Raw genomic sequence first — 23,693 nt, forward strand, 5'->3', positions numbered from 1 at the left:
ATTTCCCATTTTTCTAACAAATGATAAAAGATTCGGGTTGGCTGCAGAGTTTTGCACCGTGCTGTAAGAATTCCAGAGGGAAAAAAGTGCAGCACTCTGCGAAGCTGATGTCAGAGTTGATGACTTCATGGTCTCCAGCTCTGCGGCATCCAGAAGGCTGTCAAGGCTCCAGGCGTGGAAAAGGAAAGAAACATTTAGGAAAACGTGCAGGAAGGAGGAGAAATGAGGAGAAGTACAGCGAGTGGGGCTCACTTACCCCAGTTTACTAAAAACTGATAGAGATGATTAAAGAATCATCAGCTTACTGTAAGCAGGCAATTTATTAGAATCCAAGGTGCTCCGTGAGACTCTGGATAATAATGATGATTGTGAGTAAATGGAGAAGTTTGATGAGGGCTCCACGGCAGCAGCAGCCCTCAGGGATGTAGGAGGAGTAAGGAGGTGTGGAGACCTACACCCACCCACACCTTCCTCCCTCCCTCCCTCCCATTGGCAGCGTGGCTGATCCTCGGCTCACTCCTCTCTCCCTGCCTCACTCTCTGGACTCGCGGCGGATTTTGGAAGCGACGATGCGAGCTGCCGGGACTGCGGGAGCCGGTGTGCTGTGGGCGCTGCTGTGCGCTCTGGTGCCCGGCAGAGTGTCGGAGCTGGTGACGGCGGTGCAGGAGCAGGTCAAGCCCGAGTCCTCCCTGCTGAAGCCAAAGGTTATGATCGCCATCGTGGCTCGTAACGCGGCGCACAGCCTGCCATACTACCTGGGCTGCATCGAGAGGCTGGAGTACCCGAAAGAGCGCATAGCGATCTGGTGAGAGCCGCACTCACAGGCTGCAAACCCGGGTTTTATTCCGGGCAGTGGCCCGTAGATTCTCAGCGCACATCCAGGAGCTACATGATGCTGAGCATCTGTAACGAGAAGCAGCGGGTGTGCGCGTTAATTCTTGGAAACCTCCGAGACCTGTTGCAGAGTTTTATGATGTACTTAACTCGCGTGTCTGCCGGCATCCAAATTGCACACTGTGGGAGAAGATGAAAGAGCTGCTGTGCATGTTAGGTTCGACTTAACCCTTAATCACGGTTCCTTCTGTCTGATTCGGCACAAACCTGCGGAAACGGGGCTTTAAAGCAGCGGGGCTGCCGGGTATGAAGGGGCCTCACCCCAGGTGAGGTCCTGTGTTCCGTTTGGTCTCATAGAGCTGACTGTGATAATGAAAAGCCATCAAAGAGGGACGCTGCAGGTGAAGGGGATAAAAGGAGACACTGAGCTGGTCTGACAGCAGGACGGGAAGTCATGCGTAAACTGTGTGTGTGTGTGTGTGTGTGTGTGTGTGTGTGTGTGTGTGTGTGTGTGTGTGTGTGCGTGTGCCCAGGATGTGGGTTCTGCGGGCTGATGGATCAAATCAAAGATGGGTGATTTTTGGCTTCCACAGGCTTAAATATCCAAGTGCAAAACATGTGAAATGGCAGATGGAAACAGCTCTGTGTTGAAGGTTTGCAGTGTTGTTGGCGTTGGTCTCCGGCTTTTGGTGTTTTCCTTTGTTTCCCAGCCTTCCCTTGCCGAATGTCTTGCTTTTCTTTGCAGAGGGTCTAATTGAAAGACCCTCAGGAGAGTACACAGAGGCACTAGAGGGACTCACAAAGAGGAGGGAGGCTTCATTACACAGCAAAGTGCCAAAGTGCCTGAGATGCCATGGCTTTGTGAGTGGTTTAACTAACAGAGGAAGGGCCCCATCAGCTAAGACAGGCATCTCTGTACCCTGCAGTCAAAGTAGAAGCACAAAAAAGCTTTACATTCTTGAAACATATCAGCACCTAACACACGTCTGTTTTAGGTGCAGCTGATTAAAATATTTCCACTAACATCCGTCCGGTGATGTAAGATGATGTGAACAGTATACTTTGAGCAACACCTCCAGAACACTGAGTCTGTAATATGTGGTGCTGCCTTATTGTAATTTAAAGGAGGAGTAATTGGAAACAGTGAAACAGTTTTAATGTTTATAAAGTTCTTATTTTTCTAAGGTAACAAAAAGTGTCTGTGTGGTTAAGTCGGTCCGGAAAATGACATGTTTCACTGCAGCTCTATGCTTCTCTGCTGTCATCATTACTGTTACCCATCGTGTAAGCCAAACCGCCCAATGAATGCCCAATTGTAGTTCAGTTATCCCTAAACGCATAAATACGTGTCAGAGCGTTTTACAGCGTTTTTTTTTTTTTACAAAACTCATTACTGCTATGTGACAGCTTCAAACCCAAACATCAGAGTCTCCGAAGCTCCTCAGATAGATGGGTGATGCAAACACTTTGAGAATAAAACAGTAACACAAATTCCTTCTGATGACCTCAACTTTACTGCATCTGAGCTATTATTTTATATTATATGTTTGACTGTGGACTGCTTGGGCAAATAGAGACATGAGTTTGGAGTTCCCATGAGGTAAGAGCCAAAGACTCTGTGGTTTAATGTTGCACAGCCATCCAGGAGCGTAGCTGGTGTGCTTTACTACCATCCTCAGCTTGTCTATGAGCCAAGTGATAAAACCTAAAGGGAAACTTTGTGGCTGTGAAGCTTCGCTTTTGTGAGGGGACACGGTGTTCCTCACTGTACTCGCTCTTGGAATCTTCATGCTTGAACACCACAGAGGACTGTTTTCTCTCTCCATACCCGTTTCATAAAATGCAGTCCAATAGGAACAGATCAGGAAAGGTGGTGAAGGATTCAGGTGATTTTTAGAGGGAGACACTGGAAAGACCAAGGTTTTAAATGAGACTCCTCTCTAGTCTTCAGTAAAATAAGCTCACGGTACTTAAATTAAAAAAAAAAAAAAATCTAAAATTGTTTGTTCCTTAAATATTTTCCACTGGATCCACATCACATAGCTATTTCTAATGCAAGATTTTCTCCTGTCAGGGCTGTGGATGTTGGGATGACCATTTCATTTTATTCCAGTTTCTATGGCAATCTGATCTCCACCACTCTCTGCCAGTTTTGGGAAGGTCAGACAAATCTGCCTGCCTGTAAAAGTTTTCCCCCTACAAGCGGGCACAGGTCTCGCAGAGAAGTGGCAGCGGCTTGAAAAAAGCTCTCACACTGCTGCTAAAGAGTGAAAGAATGCAGGGAATTAGCAGGAGAGGGGGCAGCTGTGCAGAGAGAAGGTGGTCAACAATGGTAGCAGGTTAGTTAATCCACATTCCCACACTTGCTCCACCAAATCTGCTCTCCTCGATCCTCTTGTTGTTTTTCTCCTTTCGGGCACTGAAAAAGAAATATGCCGATGTTTAGAAAGGCTAACAATAAGGTCAGAGAAACTGGATTTAAGCATCAAAATCAGTGACTCATCAAGGGCGTTGCCATCTCTGTGATTTATAGGCACGGACATGATGGGAAACAATGACATTAGATTGCTTGTATTTCTTCGGATGCTTCTTGTAACAGTAGGAGGAAACAAGGTTGAGTTGAGATTACTTCATGCTTTATCTTTGGCCAGTTAAAAGTTTTAAGAGTTTCATCTTCAAAGGAGGCGATGGAGATTTCCCCGTACACTGAACTGTGTTTATGTTTGATGCACAATGCATGAAAAACTTCAAACTCAGCACAGCCTCCTATTAGTTTCCTGCTAATGCTGCTTTTCACTGGCTGCCTGCTGTGTGTTGCCTGCCGGCTGTGTTCATCTGAAGCGCTTTCCCAGGTGCTCAGTTGGAGGTCGTGATGATTTGTGGACCCAAATCTGGAAAATAGAGCACTAACATTGCTGCCTTTTCCCAGGGGGACTCTCTTTTTCACTTTCATAATGTCATGTTGTTTATTATCCTGTAAAGCCACTTAACCCATATTTATGACCGTCACTGCACTTTATACTCAGACACAATGGGGAATGGTCCTTGTGGTATGTTTTTATAGCGTTTAACATAATGAGCAGTTCTTGTCATTACATTTCATTGACAGAAATATTGTACAGCTGCAAAATAACAGGAAACCCTAAAAGGCCAACCACAGCTATTATTTTATTTTTTTCTAAATAATGAGATAATTGCAAGTCCTCATGCACCCAAAAGCCTCAGGCACGATGAGTGTAAAAGTTCGCAATGTTCCACGGCTGTGTGAATACATGCTGAAGGCCTTGGTGAACAATGTGCCGTGTACTCTGGAGATCCTGCCAGGTATGCCACGGTGGCTGATCTGCCACGTCATTATGACATCACGAAAAGATCAGACATGCGTCACGTGACATAACGTCACATATGCACTCGTTATCTTTTAAGTCATTTTGACAAGTGCACAGAGTTAGGTAGTAATAAATACACCTCCCTCTCTGGTTTATTCACTACATTTATTTATTAGTTATTATTCATCTCTGGCGATATCTTCCCCAGTGCAGCTTTTGTCCATTCTCCGTCCTCTCATCCCCAACAGGTCGCAGCAGAGGTTTCTTCCTGCTGAAAGCGTTTTCTTCCTTCCTTCTGTCGCCACGTTCTTGCTTATAGGCAGTCATCTGATTGTTAAAGTTCCTCTGTGTTATTGTTGGGTCAAACACACAAAATTCCCTTGCAAATGCAGTTCTTTGCATTCCCAGTGCAGAACTAGTTTTCTGTCATATTGCCCAGTAAAAGCTGAGTGTAGCTGTGATGCTGTGCAGGATTATCAGTACATAGTTTCTTTCTTTTAGCCCTTTGCTCACCAGGCTTTTTATATTCCCTCTGACTGATACAGTGGAGGAAAGTGGAAAGAATAAAACGGGCTAAGACGTTTATCGGTTTTGGAGCGCGGAGCAGATTTGCCGTGCCAGGTGTGTTACCTCGGGGCTCATTCCTCTGTGGAATTGCACCAGTGAAGGAGAAATTGTTCTAGGTTTTGTTGGGACAGAGCAGGACTTTTCTGAAGAGCAGCTCCTCCAAGCGTATGGAATAAATAATGAGGACGGGATAAACCGTTGTGAGTTAGTGCTGACACTGTGGGCATTTGTGAATGATTAGAAAAGTGCTTCTTTTCCCAAGTTTTTTTTAATAAGGAAAAATATGACTGTATCTAATGATCTCCTTAGTTCTCTACAAGTATGACTGGATTTTCAAGCACGTGCACAGCATCTCTTCTCACATGAACCCTGTGTGTTTGATGTGGACATGTGTGTGTTCTGTTACACACATAATGATTGTGTGTTCTGCTCTGCTCCTCTGGCTCTGCTCCGGTTTTCCATTTACTTCCCCTTTACAACCACCAGGCCCACAGTGAGCCAGAAACAGGCCAGGATCATCTCTTACCTCCCATTCATTATCACTTGAAGACTGCAGTCACATCCAGTCCATGGGAAACTTTAAATGTCTTCAAACATCTGCTCTGATTTTTTTTTTTTTTTTAAATAAATTCCAGATACACAAGTTGACATTTTCCAGATAAGCAGCTGGTAATGACACAAACTCACTGGAGCAGATGAAACTCTTTTCTTCTCAGCTGCAGCACAGTTTGCTTTGAAAACGTGAAGTTATCCTAAACTGATTTTACTCATACCTTAAAGGTTAGCTAGTTTTCCATTTCTTCACTTTTTGGCTTCAGAGCCACCGAAGCCACATTTAGCGGTGCAGCTACTTTGAGTTGAGTTGAATTATTTCAAGTTACATACAACACATTGCACAGGGTCTTGCCCCCAAGCCTTCTGTGACAAAGTAAAACTCACATGATCCATGGCCTGTGTCACTGTCTGCAGTAAAGATAATGGGCTAAATAAAAGTTAAATAAAGGTGCTGGATTTCACAGTATCTTTCTATTAACAGATCTCTGGAAGGAACTAGTGTGGCGCTCCATCTCAGAACAAAGAAGTCCTTAAAAAACGTTAAGTGATAAAAAGCTGAAATCTGTCCCAGGAATCTGATTCTGCACAGAATCAGCTTCCTGGGATTTCTTACCTGATCGATTGAGCCGAGCACAAGATGCATGTTTAGTGTGGTCACATTTTTTCTTGCATCTTGAAAGCTTTCTGGAAACAGGGCTTTTATTTAACACCAGCCCATTAGGTGGTATTAGTAGAAGTTATTACAGTATGTGGCCCTCTGACTATTTTCCAAACGCGGTAACTTCGAAGGTTGAAGTTGAAAGGACGCAGCTGATGTTTTACCTGATAACAGTCCGGCCCTGCAGCAACGGGCTCTTCATGGGAATGTTTTCTCTCTAGCATCGACATATTTGTTCAATCTAGTGCAGTAAACAAAGACGATTTACTCTCCAACCCCTCAGCCTTTTCTTCAAGCTCTCTTTCTCGCTCTCTCTCCCCCCCTGGAGTGGAAATGATTGTTCCCATGCTGGACTCCAGACGGTGAATTCTTGCTTAGATGCCCCATGTGCTCCACAGCACCTCAGCAGCATGGTCAGAAGTTGGCAGCACAACAGCAGTAGAATTTGCAAATACCTAAACACAATGGCAGCTTGGTATTGTCTAGAGGATGAGGGAGGCCTGAGTATGAAATTAGATTAGTTGAGTCGAAGGACATGCAGAGGGAGGCAAGGAGGAATTAGTGAGATAAAAGAAAAATGTTTTCATAACTAGTAAGATGTTCATTAGACTTAAGTGTAATGAATACTTGAATAAGTTTTCTTTGGGTGAAAAATAAAACTTTCAGCAGCATTAATCTGTCAAAGTCACTTTACTGACTTGTCTCCTGCCCCACTGTGTCATTTCCACTCTTTCCCTGACATCCTTCTGGTCCTCCATCTCTTCTTCCATCTCAACGTTTTGCTGATTTTCTCTCTCTCTGTCTTTCTGTTCATTTTAACCTCCAACTTTTCTTTTTACAGTAAGAAAGTATTGATGTGGTTCACTGGCTGAACGTACTTTACACGTTTACACATGTTAACTCGACATATCCGTAGCATTAGAACACATATTTAGGGTTTTGGTGCCCAAAAAAGCCAAAACTCACCTGAGATTAACTTGAAAAAACTGAGAACAGCTTCCTATGAACACTGAGATGGTGTCCTGTGAGTTTAAAAAATAGATTCAGGGAACGACTGTATGACAAGACGACACTGAATTGGAGATATACACAATCATACACAATCATATCAACAGCATATAGAGCAGTACGTTGAGATAATTCTGTGAAACTGATCAGTTAAACTTTGTCTTATGAATTTTTTTAAATCATGAAAATGTAATACTAGAGCCTGGGATTGCCACTTTTTAGTGTATCGCCTTGTTGTAGTATATTTGCTGGTTGACCTTTATTTTATGTTGTTTGTGGGCTGCAACTTTAAATGCATGTCTTACTTCTAGCTGCTCCCTTGTCAAAGCTCTTTCATACATGCATTCCTTTGAGTTATTCAGATTCAGAAGCTTCAGTCAGCAGCTCGATCCACAAGGATGACCAAAATAGGACAGATGCACACGCAAGAACTGTATTAGTTTATAATATATGATTATTAATTACATGTAAACAGGATCTAAAAGCAAAATTATGTACTTCACTTTAAACCACTTTGAGATAATTATATTGTCTATTGAGTTGAATTATAAGTCTATTGAGTTTACTAAAATGTGAATGGATGTCTTTCTGTATATGTGGGCTCTGGCCTGTAACTGCCGTGGTAAGAAAACTCATGTATCATATGTCACATGATCTCATGCATAGCGGCAGGTTGAATGACAGAATCCTTTGACCTTTACGTGATATTAAAGCGAGAACCACATTAACATATCCTATGAATTTAAAATCCTTCTCTACCTGTCGAGATCTCAGGTAGAGCAATTTGCTCTCAGACTGCAGGCTTGTATGAGAGGGGCTCATTTCTTCTGTGCTTCAGTGCTGTCCTTCTCTAACATTTGATGACTATCTTTTTCGAGCCTTGAATATGAATGCCAGAAATTACACTACAGTGCGAGTCTGTTGGCCTTGGGTACTTTTGTTGACCCTGAAAGTCATGAGGAATTTCAGTCCAGACGTCTCAGCTCACCGCTCCCTACTCTTCTCTGTTCTTCCTCCATCTCTCTCTGCCCATCCACCCCCACCTCTTTCCCCTTTGCCCCACCGGGCCGTCAAGAAGCCGACAGCCACGTCAGCCTACGGACTGTATAGCAAAGTCAACCCAAAGAAGCACACCCTGTATCATAGTTATTATGTTTTAAAGGCATCAGTGTTCACGCCTGTAAGAGGTACTCTTACTCCCTAATTAAATGCAGCACCCAGTCATTATTGGCAGTGATATTAGATAGTTTATTGAATAAACAGTCAGCTGATACTAGCCTCCTGGGCCTTTCAGAACTGTGTTTACCTCAATGGGGCAATCTCAGAGTCAAGCCTCTGTGCTTAAAGCCAGAATATCTGGCACACCTTTCTGGCTTGGATAACCATAAGGAAGAGTGTGTGAAATAATGTTGGTAATCATTTTTATGCAATGTTACTAACAAAACATTGCCCAGAGTCTTTTTTTAAAAAAAATATTTGACTCATATATGAACATTTTTTAAAATGATTTGTTTTTATCGCGTGAGACAAACAGAGTGTTTTATTACACTCTGTTTGTCTCACGTGTAACGCTGTGTGCACGTGCTACTTTGATTTGCTTTATTTTACACTAATCCCCTGCTCTTACACCAGCCCTGTGAAACATGAAATCTGGGGTCGGTATGAGACGGGAATGCAGCATGTGATTGGTCCAATAGGAATTAAAGTTTAAAAGTCAGATTGCTGAAAAGCTCTGAGTGATAACAAGTGAAGAATAAATGTCTTCCATAAAGTGATAGAGAGAAGGAGTGATGGGATGTGTAGGTGAGGCTTCAGGAAGCATGTGCCATCCAGATGCTGAGCCTAACCCCACGGCTGCAGGCAACAGAATAATGAGGCTGCAGCTTACCCTAACCTTAAAAAAAGGTGATGAGGATACAGTATCGGGCAGGAGAGGAAAATAATAAGGGTATGGAATGATGAAGGAGGGGGATATAAATCCAAGATCCTAAACTGTTGCATTTATCCAGTTTTTGAATCGTGTTGCATCCCTGTGCATTGACGCCTGCACATCCATTTTTATCTTACTTCCCATAGCTAAAGGGACAAAAAGCTGCAGAGGTTTAAGTATCATCTCAGCACAGCTGAAGGATTTGAAAGAAACTGCAGAGGCTCTTTGAGGTCTCGCTGATCCAGCCTAAAGGTAGAGGAAATCCACCAGAAAGGATGATAGTTGCCTCATAATAAAGAATGAATGCAGTAAGATCGAATGAGTTGGAGCCCCGGCTGACAGAAGCCTCGGTCTGTTTGTTTCACATGTGCACACTGTGTGCACATGCTCCTTGGATTCATACATTGCTAAGTTTCTCATGTTCAGAAATCATAAGGAACACTAAGATGCAATGTTGGTAATGGAAAATCACAGTGTGCTCAGAGCTCTTAGTGCTCAGAGGGGCTGGGCTGCAGGAGGGGCAGCCAAACAGGATGTGTTTCAGGGGGAAAGAGTCAGAAAGCAAACTTAATCCTAAAGCAGCTGCGGATCATTCTCAATAGCTTAATTTGTATTTATGTACCCAGAGGGAAGCTGTGATGCTGTACACGGCTACTGTAAAAATACTATAAATGCTAATGTTTTATGTATCAGGACATTATAGAAATAATCTGGTCCTTAACAGGTCTAACATTAGGAAAATACAACCTCAGATAAACAGAAACTCATAAATAATGACACACTGTCTTTTTATTTATTCAAGAAAAACAGCCAAGCTGCAGAATCAGTGTGTGAAACACAGGCAGGTGCTGCTAATCAACTGCACTTCATTAACTGATCATCAGTCAGTGTGAGCACCCAGCAGTGCCAACAAAACTAATGAGGAACAACATTATCAATGATCCTAATCATAAGGCCAGCAACCTGAGCTGAAGGTCAGATCATGCAAAAAAACCTCAAGAGCTCCATCTCAGAGTCCACAGTTTGGGTCATACTATGTAAAACTGCAAGTTTTCTGGAACAGTGTTCTTTGGATAGATCCAAGTGGAGATGCAAACACCTCGTATTAACTGTAAAGCCGGTGGTGGAGGGCGTGAGTTTGTCTTGCAGCCACAGGACCTGGGCGCCTTACAGGCATTGAGTGGACCATGAAATCCTCTGTATATAGAGTCAAATGTGATGTCTGTCCCACGGTCAAAACTGAGACCAAACTGGGTCATACAACTGGACAATGATCCCAAGCACAGCAGCAAATCTCCAGCAGAACAGCTGAAAAAGAAAAGAATCAAGCTGCTGCAGTGGTCTAAAGTCCAGACCTCAAGCTGATCGTCAGAGAGCTGTGCATAAATTAATTCCCCAAAACTTCAATGAACTAAAGCAACTTTGTAACGACGAGTGGGCCAAAATTCCTCCACAGTGATGAGAGAGACTGATAAAGTCACTCAGAAAACAGTTACTTTGAGTTCTTACAGCCAAAGTTCATTCTACCAGCTACTGAACAAGTAACATATATACACGTATGTATATTATACTTTTAGGCTTTAGCTACAAATTCCTCTTAACAGAGGACAATTATTCTAAAATCGGTCATTTCCATATTTTCCAAACCATTTGTAAGAGGCTGCAGACTGTTTGCTGCTCTTTTGAAGACACCCATCAACCTTCAGTTGGCCGGTTACCTGGACACAGCATCCTGCCAAAAAGAGCCTATAAAAATAAAATAGAACTCTGCAGAGATTTAGATCCTTGTAGATTGAACAAAAGCATCATTAGTATTTTAATATGGTGTGGGCAAAACAAAGCCAGGACAATCTTTGGTTTGGAAGTGATTTTAATGAGCTCTGTGAGGTATTCACTAAAGTGCTCAGTCTTAACTGAAAACAGTTTAAAATGATTTTTTCAGCGTATGTTTACCAAACACAAAGCCACTTTTCTTCTCCTTTCACTTTCAGTCACTCGTTCCACACATCTCGCCCGTCCTTTGCGTCCCATCCATGCACGTGCTCGCTGTACATTACGTCCCCGTTTCTCATGCCGTGGATTGTTCTGTTTTGTCAAACCTCTGCCTGGAGCTGGATCTGTCCGTCAGAGCTGGCATGTGGGAACATATCCATGTCCTGGAGCGAAATGCTGTTTAGCAGATGAAAAAATGTGTAATGTGTGGGCACATCTGCTTATTACCAGAGACTCAGGTGTTTCAATGTGTTCAGCAGCTATTCATCAAGAGCTTCTTTCTGCCTTTGTTGCTCTCTTGCTTAAAATTGTGCACCTGCTTTTACTTACGTTTGACTTTCGACGCACTCGGGTAGACGGGTATATTTAAAATGTCCAAACACAGCCACTCTGCTGTAAAACACAGCTCTGAACATCCTCGTGGTCTGCCGCACGCATCTACAAGTACTGACGTGCACACACCACACATGCTATTAGAGTTATTGATCATATAGCTTGTGGTTCTCTCCAGCTGTTCATGTCGGACAGAGAGTTTATTGGCCTGATTGAAGTTGACTTAAAGCCCAAACATAAGCTCGCCCTGATGGTCGGACTAACCTCCGTGTGCAATGCAAGACTGCACATCTGTTTCCTTCACGGATGTAATTTATTTACATGTAATTATATGAAGATAATGAGCATGTAAGCAAGTGTTTATTGTACAGAGAGCAGGTGTGTGTGTGTGTGTGTGTGTGTGTGTGTGTGTGTGTGTGTGTGTGTGTGTGTGTGTGTGTGTGTGTGTGTGTGTGTGTGTGTGAGAAATATAGAAGGAGAAGAGAGGAGCGAAGTTTGGGCGTGTTGGTGTTTCTATCTCTGTTCATCCAGACTAAAACTGGGTGTGATTTTGGAGACAGGGAATATTACAGCAAGCAGTGGAAAACTCCATCTGTGTGTGTGTGTGTGTGCACACATTCAAATGGCGTCTGTTTCCAGATCTGTTGACCTCTCCTCCTTAAGTGACATTTTAAATGTAAAGTGAGTTTGTGGCAGGTGACATTTATTTTTCTGCTGCCCCAAAATGTGAAGTGATAGCAAAAACCACAACGAGGGCATGTTTATGGTCTTAACTTCTCTCGCACAGATTTATATATCCACACAAGCTCCTGCTCACACATACAGTAGTCACACTGTCTCCTCTGAGTCAGCTGTTAGCTCAAGTGGAAATCTTTGCAAAGAAATAGTGCAAACCACAGGGGTGACACCCCGATGCTTACAGGTATTTCTGCTGTTTTTCGGGGTCTAAATCTGTTTATTCATATGAGATCATATCATAAACAGTTATTCTTTAAGGTATAACTTTGAACATGTTTTAGGGTGAGGCTTGACAGAAGTAATTGCATTGTAACATTTTATTGTTTGCTCCAATAACATTGCATCAACACTCACAATTTAATGAAGCTAAAGACAGTTGTAGCTGCAGTTATTCCTGCTTTTTTAAGTCTTTGTGCCCAAAGTTGGAGTGGTTTAATGGTTCTCTTTGTCAGTGCTCATAATTGTTCAAAATGTAGCAGTCAGGCTGAAAGCAGGGTTATGGTAGGCTTGCAGTAACACTTCCCTGCACGGTGACTCATGAGACTTTGCCTGTTCTCCAGCACTGCAGTTAATTAGGCAGCAAAGAGGCTCTGCAACACTGAAACTGCCTGCTGTAACAACGGACAGTACTTAGGAAGAAACTCTCTTCCCTTGACATGGAAGAGAGTACCTACCTCTTCCTTGTTACATCAAGCTGACCACAGTCTGCAGTTCTGAGCAATGTGTTTGACTCTTCTTCACTTCCTCTCGTTTCTGCACAGTAAAAAACAGTCCTGGCGTGATGTGTTTGGGAAAAGTGTTCAGCAGATGCGTGTGAACAAGCTGTGCTGTTCTTTCTCCAGTTGAACTTGTGGCTGTTCATTGAATGGAGTTCTGTGTTGTCTGCTTTGGTCATTTAGGGCAGCGACAGACCATAATGTGGACAACACCACCGCCATGTTAAGAGAATGGCTGAAGAGAGCTCAGCACGTCTACCATTACGTGGAGTGGAGACCGATGGAGGAGCCGAGGTAAATCCACGAGAATCACTCATCAGACCAGTTTAGACCAAGTTCTAGTTCTCTTCATAAGTCATTTGTGCCCGTTGATAGGATAGTGGACACTGAAAAAGTGTGTTTTTTCTCTCAGGTCCTACACAGACGAATGGGGCCCTAAACACTGGCCTCCTTCCAGATTCAACCATGTAATGAAGCTAAGGCAGGCTGCTCTGAAGGCCGCCCGGGAACGATGGGCTGACTACATCCTGGTAACCTCTTTAGTTTAAATTTAAATGCGCAGTAGGTATTTACCCTGTAGCCAGAATCAGCCTGGCAAGGGCTCCAATCCGACCTGCTTGATAGCTTTTTTAGGATGTGAAAGAGGGCTCAAACTTAGGACTGATTTTTAATGGGGGTTTACAGCTTTTCCTACCGATAAAGGTGTCGTGTAGCTCATTTATGTGCACCAAAGTAAATAAGTAAAACAAAAGAAATTTAAATTTTTCACGATCAACTGTAGAAATGTCATTTTTTTTTGTTCTACAATGGGTCCAGAGAAAAAAGAAAGACATTTTCTGTGAATCAGCACAAACTTTTATTTCACACACACACTAATTTCTTGCATTCTAAGCCCAAAGAGCCGTGCTAAAAGAGGCCTTTTGTTCACTACAGCAGCTTTTCTTTATTATTTAGAAAACCTGAGACGATATTTAAACATATCTCAGGGATTCGCTCTGTAGTTTAACTTCTTTACTCTGACAGAAACTTAATAACAAAGTGTACTGTATGTGTAAAGCAGACGCCAAACAGCTAACGTTTATGTGATTTGTGTGTTTGAAGTGTTATTATGTTTAACTTGTTTGCGCAGTGAGAGCATTAAATCATTTTTAGATGTGTACACAATGGTGTATAATTACTTTTTATATTTAAATGGATTGTTTTGTCTGATGTACAATATAAAATATATCAGTTAAAGCGTTTTACATTTTGATGGTTAATGAATTTTTGAGTGCTGTTTTTTGAAGAAGCTGTGACTGTGTTCAAGCTAACGTCTGTGTATATGGAACCTACGTAGGGAATCTCTGTTTTCATGTTTCATGTTCTTTGTTTGTGATTGCTCTCGCCTGCTCCTCTTCAGTTTATGGACAGCGACAACCTGCTGACAAATCCTCGAGTGCTGAACCTGATGATGGCTGAGAACTTAACCTTGGTGGCTCCCATGTTAGAATCGCGCTCTCTCTACTCTAACTTCTGGTGTGGCATGACTCCACAGGTACAGTTAAATTCAACCCTCCGTCCATCCACTAATCCGGATTTATTAAGCAGCCTGCCGTTTTTTCCTGTCAGGGTTACTACAAGCGAACCCCAGACTACCAGCCAATCAGGGAGTGGAAGCGGCTCGGCTGCTTCCCCGTTCCCATGGTGCACAGCACCTTCCTTTTGGACCTGCGTCGTGAATCCAGCAGGGACCTGGCTTTCTACCCCCCTCACCCAGACTACAGCTGGGCATTTGATGACATCATGGTGTTTGCCTTCTCGGCACGTCAAGCAGGTCAGTTTGAATCTCCCTGCTCGCAGCAGACCACAGAAGGAGAGAAATGCCTCATGGCAGCTTCACCGTGTTGAACTCGGAGCTATCTGTGACTTCATTCATGCACCTGCAGTTTTTTGCAAACTTTTTTATTGTGCAGATGTTTACTGTTGAGCGTTTCATTGGTTTCATGCACATGTGTCAAATTAAGGTAAATGAGCAAGAGAGTAAGATAAATGTATCCATGTGTCTTCTTTGCTGAACATGGGGGAGGTTTGTAAGTGTGTGCAACCAAATCAGTGTTTGTGGATTTGCACAATCCGATACAGAACAAATGCGACTGTTAGGATTGAACTTCTGGAAGAAGGAAAAGCACTAACAGATGCAAACCCGAAGACACAGAAAGAAACAAAGACGTCTTCTTCAAAATTTGTTTCAGCATGTATAGCTGTGCATTTAGGTGCCTGCAGTTGTGCATTATTTCACTGCACGTATTAGACCAGAGTCATTCACAAATGTAATAAAATCTCAAACGTTCTGCAGCATGAAGCATGTTTCGGCATAAACCATCATCAGCTCATACACCAATCAGACCGATTATGTCCACCTGCCTAATACTGTGGTGGGGAATAGAGATGTTGCCTGTCGAAGCATGGACTCCAGTCGACCGGTGAAGCTGTGCTGTGGTATCTGCACAAGCATGTTAGCAGCAGATCCTCTCAGTCCTGTTAGCTGTGAGCTGGAGCCTCCGTGGATCCTTGTCTGTCCAGAACATCCCACAGATAATCGACCGGGCTGCAACTGGGGAATTTGGAGGCAGAGTTTTCTGATACCAGAACTTTTCTGATATCTTCCTATCAGCATGAACTGTTTCTGCAGTTTGAGCAACAGCAGCTCGTCTGCTGGGTCGGACCTACGTGCTTCAGTGAGCCTTGGCCGCCCATGACCCTGTTGCTGGGTCGCCACTCTTCCTTCCCTGGACCTTTTAATAGATACTGACCGCTGCAGAGATAATCAGTGTTATTCACTTCACCTGTCAGTGGTAATAATGTCCTGCCCGATCAGTGTATTTATATGATTTCAAGCCTGTGCAGCCTCTCGCTCTCATTCAGGTTGGGAAGAGTTTCTGTTTAGTTTCAGAGATTATTTACTGTGTTAACGTGAGAGGAGGGGCGAGGGCCTGACGTAGTCTAATTTGGGTCAAGAGGTTATGTTTACATCCCTGTGTATGTGTGTTTGTGTGTCTTAGGTGTACAGATGTATGTGTGTAACAGAGAGCACTATGGCTTCCTGCCCGTCCCTCTCAAGGCACAGCAAAATGTTGAAGATGAAAGCGAGAGTTTCATACACACCATCACAGAGGCTCTGAGTGAGTACAAACACACTCTGTTACACACTTATTGTGACTGCTATCTGTCATTCCTTGATTACTTCGCCTCTCAGCCTGGCTTCTTCTCTTTCTTGACCGCCATGACCCTCCATGATTGTGATCTTGCTGCCCTCCCTGCTCTGTTTATCCATGCCACCCCCATTTCTTCTTGTTTTCTTTCCCTTTGACTTCTGTTACTACTCCTCCCTCTGCTGAGCTTTCATATAAACCTAATCAAATGAACCATCACAATCAAGAGGAAGTTCAGGCTTTTACTAATCCTGTTTATCCTGTTATAACCCTTCACCTCCCTCCTCTCTGTGTCAACAGTTGATCACGATATCGAGCCGTCAGAGTATTTGTACTCTCCACCATCCCCCCAGAGCAGGATGGGCTTTGATGAAGTGAGTTAAGAAATGCTTGTGCCCAGAATGCTGACTTAGAGTAATCTGATTACATGTAAATTAAGAGCAAAATGTTATATATAATGTACATTAGTTTATACTGTCACATTTTAATGATTAAATCCTTCATGTTTATGGTTAAAAATCATTTTTTCAGTGAGTGCTGGCTCTGCCCAGAGGAACAAGAGTGCAACCAAAACTGTCTCTTTGCACTTTCACAGTTTTTTCTTATGCTTTTTATTTTCTTTGCTTGCTTAGATTTTCTTGATCAACCTCAAGCGCCGGCTGGACAGAAGAACCAGGATGTTGAAAACAATGGCCGCACTGGGGATTCACTCCACGCTGATAGACGCAGTGGACGGGAAGTACGTTCCAAACAAACACGCATCCGTGAACCCAATGATGATTAAGTCCAAGCCATACATTCTCTAATTTAGTCACGAAAGCGTGTTTTTATGCTACAGATACTTTGCTTTTGTAGAAATACACTTGACTGGCTTTTCCTCCTCTGCTTATTTTAATCCACAAATGAGAATGTTCTAGTCCCTTTTCCTGTGTTTATTTGCACGGCACCGCGGCTGTTTTTACTGATGACTAACAAAGCAGTGAGTGTAAACTGTAGCTATATGATGTTTTTCATAGTTTTTTCAATCTGTTCCCTCTCTCAGGGCTTTGAATACATCCCAGCTGCAGAGGTTGGGAATAGAGATGTTGCCAGGCTATAAGGACCCGTACTCTGGTCGGGTACTGACCAGAGGGGAGATCGGCTGCTTCCTCAGCCATCACTCTATATGGACACAGGTGAGCCCAGGGAGAGCAAAAGCACTAAATCAGATAAAGAAGGATTTTTAAAAAAAAAAAGTGTTCAAACTTAAAAGCATTGATTCCACTTGCTAAAGTTTTGTTTTACAGGATACTTAATTCCTTCGGAGTAGCTGGTGTTTGACACCCTGATATTAAAATTAATATAATGATTTATTAATTAACAGAAAAAACTTTGAGATCATTTGATATATATTTATATTATATTATATAGATTATATTTGTAGTTGAATGCTGTCACTGCTGCTAAAAGTGGTGTTACAAGTAAAATAACTCTTTATTCCCTTTCCAGTCACCTTCTCACTCACTATGTGTTAATAGACCTCTCTGCATCGAATCATATCTGTTATTAATCTCTGTCTCTCGTCCACAGCATGTCTTTATCCTGTTTTCCTTCTTTCACCCCAACCGGTCGCAGCAGATGGCCGCCCCTCCCTGAGCCTGGTTCTGCCGGAGGTTTCTTCCTGTTAAAAGGGAGTTTTTCCTTCCCACTGTCGCCAAAGTGCTTGCTCATAGGGGGTCATATGATATGATTGTTGGGTTTTTCTCTGTATTTATTATTGTGCTATCTACTGTACAATATAAAGCGCCTTGAGGCGACTTTTGTTGTGATTTGGCGCTATATAAATAAAATTGAATTGAATTGAATTGAATTACACAGTCATATCTAGTACAATAGTACAATGAAACTGGAAAGTGCTGAATGGTAAATGGTAAATGGTCTGTATTTTGTATAGCGCTTTACTAGTCCCTAAGGACCCCAAAGCGCTTTACACAACCAGTCATCCACCCATCCACACACACATTCACACACTGGTGATGGCAAGCTACATTGTAGCCACAGCCACCCTGGGGCGCACTGACAGAGGCGAGGCTGCCGGACACTGAATCATCTAGTGTACTTGATTTTTCACAAGGCTCTATGTAGACCTGCGAAATCTCTTTTTCTCATGACTGAGTGGCTTTGATTAAATAAGTAACACTATGAAAAGGAGGTGCTTTGTAAGTTTGAGAAGAGCTCACAGAGGGAGCAGGAAACATAGGGAGTTATTGGCTGATGTAGAGAGACTGGTGCCTGACTTCATGACCTACATGAACAGATCAAGTCAAGTCAAGTGCCTTTGTTGTCATTTCAACAATGTGCAGTGGTACAGTACACAGGTGAAGTGAGACTACGTTCCTCCAAGACCATGGTGCTACATATAATAGACAATCAACACAGGACTACATAAAGTGCAAGTGCGCACAAATTGCAAAAATGCAGTGCAAGACCAGACAGAACAAAATGATACGGAAACAAGACAGTGCACTAGTTATGTGCAAAAGGCTGAGCATTGTGCAGAAGTAAAATGAACACCACTTGTTTTGGTGTCCATGTGGCTCAGAAGTCGCAATGAAAAGCACAAAAACTGCACAATTTTGGTCCAGAGTGGCCATTGCTGTGTCGCCACCCCCCATCTGAAATCTTAGAGCACCTGGCATTCCCAGGCGGTCTCCCATCCAAGTACTAACCAGATCTGATGCTGCTTAGCTTCCGAGATCAGACACATTCAGGTGTGCTCAGGGTGGTATGGCTGTAAGCTGTTAATCTCACTCATGACTGTCCAAAGAAGAGACAGACAGACACAGCATTGTTGATTACTACAGTAAAACGAGGAAAAACCAACACAGTTAAGGTGACTCAGCTTTTCGGTTAAAAAAAAACAGTCACCACAGAAAACGATGGCCAAAAATCAATCTAAGGAGAGCAGCACTCGTGGCACGCTTTCATTTTAACCCCAGTGTTTGTGTTTTGTCACCGTCAGGTGGTGGAGCATAACCTCCAGAAGGTTCTTGTTTTAGAGGATGACGTGAGGTTTGAGCCCAGGTTTAAGCGACGGCTGCAGGCCATAATGGATGACACAGACAACACCCAGCTGGACTGGGACCTGATGTGAGATCACCTGCTTGACATTAGCTATACTCAGATCAGAAATCTTCTGGTTTTTCATTATTTTTATGAATGCGTGTCCTTCGAACACATTTAAACGAAGCCTGGTTAACGCTGCATTTGTCTTGGTCTGTTTTCAGCTACGTGGGCCGTAAACGCATGCAGGTGCAGCAGCCGGAGCGGTCGGTGGAGGGTGTAAACAACCTAGTCGAGGCTGACTACTCGTACTGGACGCTCGGCTACGCACTGTCACACCGAGGGGCCAGAAAGCTGCTGGCTGCTCAGCCTTTGCCTAAGATGCTCCCCGTTGACGAGTTCCTGCCCATCATGTTCAACAAACACCCCAAGTCTGTCTTTACGACCCTGTTCTTTCATTTTAAATTACAGCGATTACGTGAAATGTGCTTAATCTGATACACTGTAAATACATGGATGGGATGCAGAGGAAGAGGGTTTTATTTAAGGACTGCACAACGGTACAGGACACAACGCCTCTGTGTGATACTCAGACAAAGACCCTTTAGACGGTCTGGTTTCTGAACAGACGGGCAAATATTTACTGAGGACCACAAATAGATGATCGCAGGTGCACTGCACTCTTACCTAAGAGTGAATCAGGTGATCCACGTGGAGAGGATGACATAGCCAAGGCTAAATTTAAAAGTGTATGGACTTTTGGCATGCGTGGATCCAGTTTATGCATAAAAAGTCATACTCAAAGGGCAATGAAGCAGCACAGAAATAAAGCAGTTTCTGTGCAGTAATTATCTATACATAGACATAGACACGGACACGCGTGCGCATTTCTATGTTGTGATTTTTAGACTGCACGGCAGTGTGTAGATTTCTAGTTTGTGCTCTGGTGGTGAACCACAACATCTGTCTGTTATGTTCTTTTTAATGTCTCTGCTTCCATCATTTTTCACTTTCTCTTGTCCCGTTTTCTTTGCTTTTCTCACCAGCACCAGCTCCTTCCCCCTCTCTGTGCTCCTCGCCCACAGGGCTGGGATTGTTCTGGGGGTTCACTGGGTACGGTGTCTTACACGAGACACAATGCTGGCTTTTCTCTTTCGTTTTTTTTTTTTCCCTTGGGGATTCCTGTCCAGTCCCTCCACATTATTTTAGCGTAGCACCGTCATTGCCACTATGTGGCGTCCACTCTTCCTGGCTCTCCTGTTTTCCACCATTCTTTGCATGTTCTCCTTAGCGCTTTACTACATTCTCCTCTGCAAAATTTACTTCTTTGTACACCTCCTGCGTCCCTGTGTCACCCACGTCTCCACCCCCTTCCTCCTCTCTCTTTGAGGAATGTAGACCAGCACGGCTTTTCCTGCTGGTTGGGGAAAGAGGGACAGGATTCCCATTGATAGAGTTCCCAGTGTGGGGCTGTGCATAAGATGAACACTGTGCAAGTGTGTGTGTTACTATATAAATATACGGCGATGTGTGTCCAGCGTGGAGTGTATAGATTACTACACAAATACGCTGTGTGTATTCAACAGTGAAAGAGTTTGTGAGAGAAATCTGGAAAAGTGTGAGGGGGAAAAAGTGCCATGTGTTGTACGATACTAGTGTGTAAACAGCAGGGGTTATCAGCTCCATTTTTCCTGTGGGATTTTGTTGTCTTCCATCCCCGTCTTTGCTCACAAATACGCAAAGACAGGAGAAAGAGGAATATCTGACAGTGAAGCCAGAGTGAAAGACCTCATTGTGTGGAAGAGGCAGCAGGTCAGCTCCTTTCAGCACTAATAAAGGTGTAGGGTTTCACCGTCCTTGTGGAGTGTTAACGGGCTTTAAACAAGTGATTAGAACTGCCCGGTCTGTTTCATGTAAGTGAGATTTTGAAAAAGATAAACACACCACAAACCAAATATATTCACTTTTACATTTGGTTTAAAAAGTATTAAATGAAAAGTTGAAAAATGTTTGAACTTTTCTCTTTAAAGAAAAAAAGTTTCCAAAATAGTTTTCTACTAAAAGTTTGGATTTTTTTTTACCCTGAATTCATCTGCACAGAGACAACATTCTAATAAAATATGAAGAATTGTATTTAAACCTCTCTGCACAAGGCAAAGTAGTGTGGACCCATCAATACCTTAATTAAGCTCTTAGCACTTTTAGTGTATAGTATGCAAATTGCAGTAAGTAAGAGTAAAAATAGGAAGAAATAGTTTACTTATTTTAAGTAACACAGCTAAGTTTCAGATCACATGTCCCAAGTGCTGACCCTCCTCCTCTCGCATTAACATCAGCACAAAAACTGTGCGCCAGGAGCTTCGTGGCCGCACAGCTCCTGTAGGTGTGATGTGTAGGTAGCCCTGTACTACTACCTAGTAAGTTGCTTTGGTTCCACCTATAGTTAATGGTGGCGTCCCAGCATGCATGCTTGCAGGGGGTTCTTTAGGACCACCCATCTTTTCACAAACATTTGTAGCAGTGGCTAAGTGCTTTATTTAAATATTAAGAGGTGTGGCGCAATATTTCTATCCATATAGCGTCTCCTCTGACTTCATGTACAAAGAATTTGCGTTCTTGTCTGCAGCCAAAGTAAAGCAAACTTGCTGTTATCATCATGAAGTTTGTTTCAACGTTGTCTCTTACGCCCCTCCTCTTCCTCTCCTCTGTATTCTCAGCGTTGAGTACATGTCTCACTTTGGGCCCCGAGACCTGAAGGCCTTCTCCGTGGAGCCGCTGCTCATCTATCCCACACACTACACCGGAGAGCCGGGGTACATTAGCGACACCGAGACCTCCACCATTTGGGACGATGATGCCGTGGCGACAGACTGGGACCGGCAGCACGCCCGCAAAACGGCCCAGCAGGGTCGCATCCGGCCCGTGGCGCAAAACAGCGTGACGGGAGACTCGCCGCCTCCTGCGGCCCGAGCGTCGCGTGATGAACTGTGATACGGAGACTCGAAGAGAAAGACTCGTGTTTAGAAAAAACACACAGTGAATGCCATGCGTACACACACTGAAAAGACAGTACAAGCAGACACTCTGTGCATGCATAGCACAGGTGTCCAAACGGATAAAGGCAGTATTGAGCTGTCAGCCTAGTCTGCTACCTGAGGAGGGGCGCACAGAGGAAGAGGATGGGATGAAGAAACTGGGACGAGGGCCAGCAGGCGTTTGACAAAAGCTTTATTTATTTCCAATGTGCCTCCTCTCAGCATGTGGGGACCGTTAGGCCTGAAAAAAATCCAAGCGACACATGGAAGACAGCTAGCATCATTTGCAGGATGTGGAAAAAAAAAATCACAATTTAATTTTATATTTTATTTAAAGAAAACAGATGTGTTTTAGTGGAAGAATAAAAGAAACTAAAAGCTGTCCTAAAACAACTCTGTAAGCTTTAAGCGTGTGAAACTGCCCATCAGCATCCCTTTGGTGTTATTGCGTGTGCATGTGGACATATGCATGTGTTTATAGAGCTGAACATGTGTGGGAGGAGGGAGGCTGATGTATCGTACCCAAGAGTGTCACTGCTTCAAATGATGTCAGATGCACACAAAGTCAATAAAAGTCCTTTTCTCGCCACGCGGGGGGGTAACAGACCCAAAGTCTCTGCTGTGCAGCAGGCTGGACCTGCTGGTTAGGATTTCAGAGCGCCAGTCTCACACTACATAACGCCTGAACGATGCGTGATATGCCGTTTCAGCCATTTCAGACACATGCTTTTGCAATTATGTGTGCTAAATATTTTGGAAAAACTGGATTATCAAAAGTTTTCATGTCCACATGGTCTTTGTTCAGTTGTGCTGCTGGGCTGAACTAATAAAACTTCTTCTCTATTTCTGTGTTTTCATTGACTCTGCAGGATAAACTGATACAGATGTTATCAGTCTTCTTACAGAAATTAGGTTATTATTGTGTGTGTGTGAGTGAGTGTGTTATTCCTGTGGGACTAAGAGAGCTTCCACTAAGTAATGCATATTATCGCGTATTCGGTTGAACAGCAAACATAAACGTTGCTGCTTTGTTCCCATGATCTTCTGCTGTCTCCTCCAGTGGAAGTCGAGGCTTTTGCTCCTCATGGGATCACACAAATTGTGGTGAAGCCTGCACACAGCTCCAGCTTCCCAGTAATTTTAAAGGTTAGAGTGGTGACCATGTGCAGGACTACACTGTCCTCCACTATTTGTCTTTCAGCTTAGTGGCTGAGTGAAATTCAGCTCCAAACTTTATAGTTCCTGCGAATGCAAGATCTGACAGAGAAAAGGGTGGAGGGGGAAATGGGCAAGCAGGGCGGGGGGTGGTGGAGTTTTTATGGGATCTTGTGAGATAGAGAGTAAGAGAGAGTGAGAAATGGAAAGAGCCTGTAATTGATTATTGAGCACAAAACTCTCCTCCCGTCTTAGCTCATGCTTTTGCTCTCATTGCACCAAGACTTTAAAATGATCTGAGCGACCTCAGACATCCATCAGCTTGAATTATGTTTAAGTCTAACCTGAAGATGCACCTCTGTCCTCTCATTTTCTGTGCAGTTGGTGTTTTTATGTGTAGAAGCAGTTTGGGAGCTTCTTCTGTCTTTACTGTAAAACACTTTAGATTTCATTTGTGATATAAATCAAATGTATTCACTTATCTGCTGACATACAAAGGAAGGAAACCCCAGTTTTCCTACAATTACAGTTATTACTAATATACAAAACACCATATACATACATACATACACATGTATATATGTTGGTTTAATTGGTTCTGCTATATTAA

At 43.3% G+C, this 23,693-nt stretch overlaps 1 protein-coding gene across 2 annotated transcripts; it reads left to right on the forward strand.

Annotated features, from left to right (window-relative positions):
* The first annotated feature begins 533 nt into the window (after positions 1-533).
* On the forward strand, positions 534-22,758 carry colgalt2b (collagen beta(1-O)galactosyltransferase 2b). Of its 2 annotated transcripts, XM_063466988.1 has the most exons (13): positions 534-805; positions 12,844-12,954; positions 13,073-13,190; positions 14,060-14,194; positions 14,269-14,473; positions 15,702-15,821; positions 16,152-16,225; positions 16,484-16,590; positions 16,894-17,026; positions 18,853-18,980; positions 19,118-19,324; positions 19,940-20,006; positions 21,611-21,717. In XM_063466988.1, exons 1-13 carry the CDS (start codon positions 570-572, stop codon positions 21,614-21,616), a joined length of 1,647 nt encoding a protein of 548 aa, XP_063323058.1. In that variant the 5' UTR covers positions 534-569; the 3' UTR covers positions 21,617-21,717. The 2 variants fall into 2 exon arrangements, with proteins under 2 accessions (XP_063323058.1, XP_063323056.1); XM_063466986.1 differs by lacking the exon at positions 19,940-20,006 and having other exon boundaries at positions 21,611-22,758.
* Positions 22,759-23,693: the final 935 nt, after the last annotated feature.

This window comes from Pelmatolapia mariae, linkage group LG23 (assembly GCF_036321145.2).
Source record: "Pelmatolapia mariae isolate MD_Pm_ZW linkage group LG23, Pm_UMD_F_2, whole genome shotgun sequence".
In the NCBI taxonomy this organism is placed as follows: Eukaryota; Metazoa; Chordata; class Actinopteri; order Cichliformes; family Cichlidae; genus Pelmatolapia; species Pelmatolapia mariae.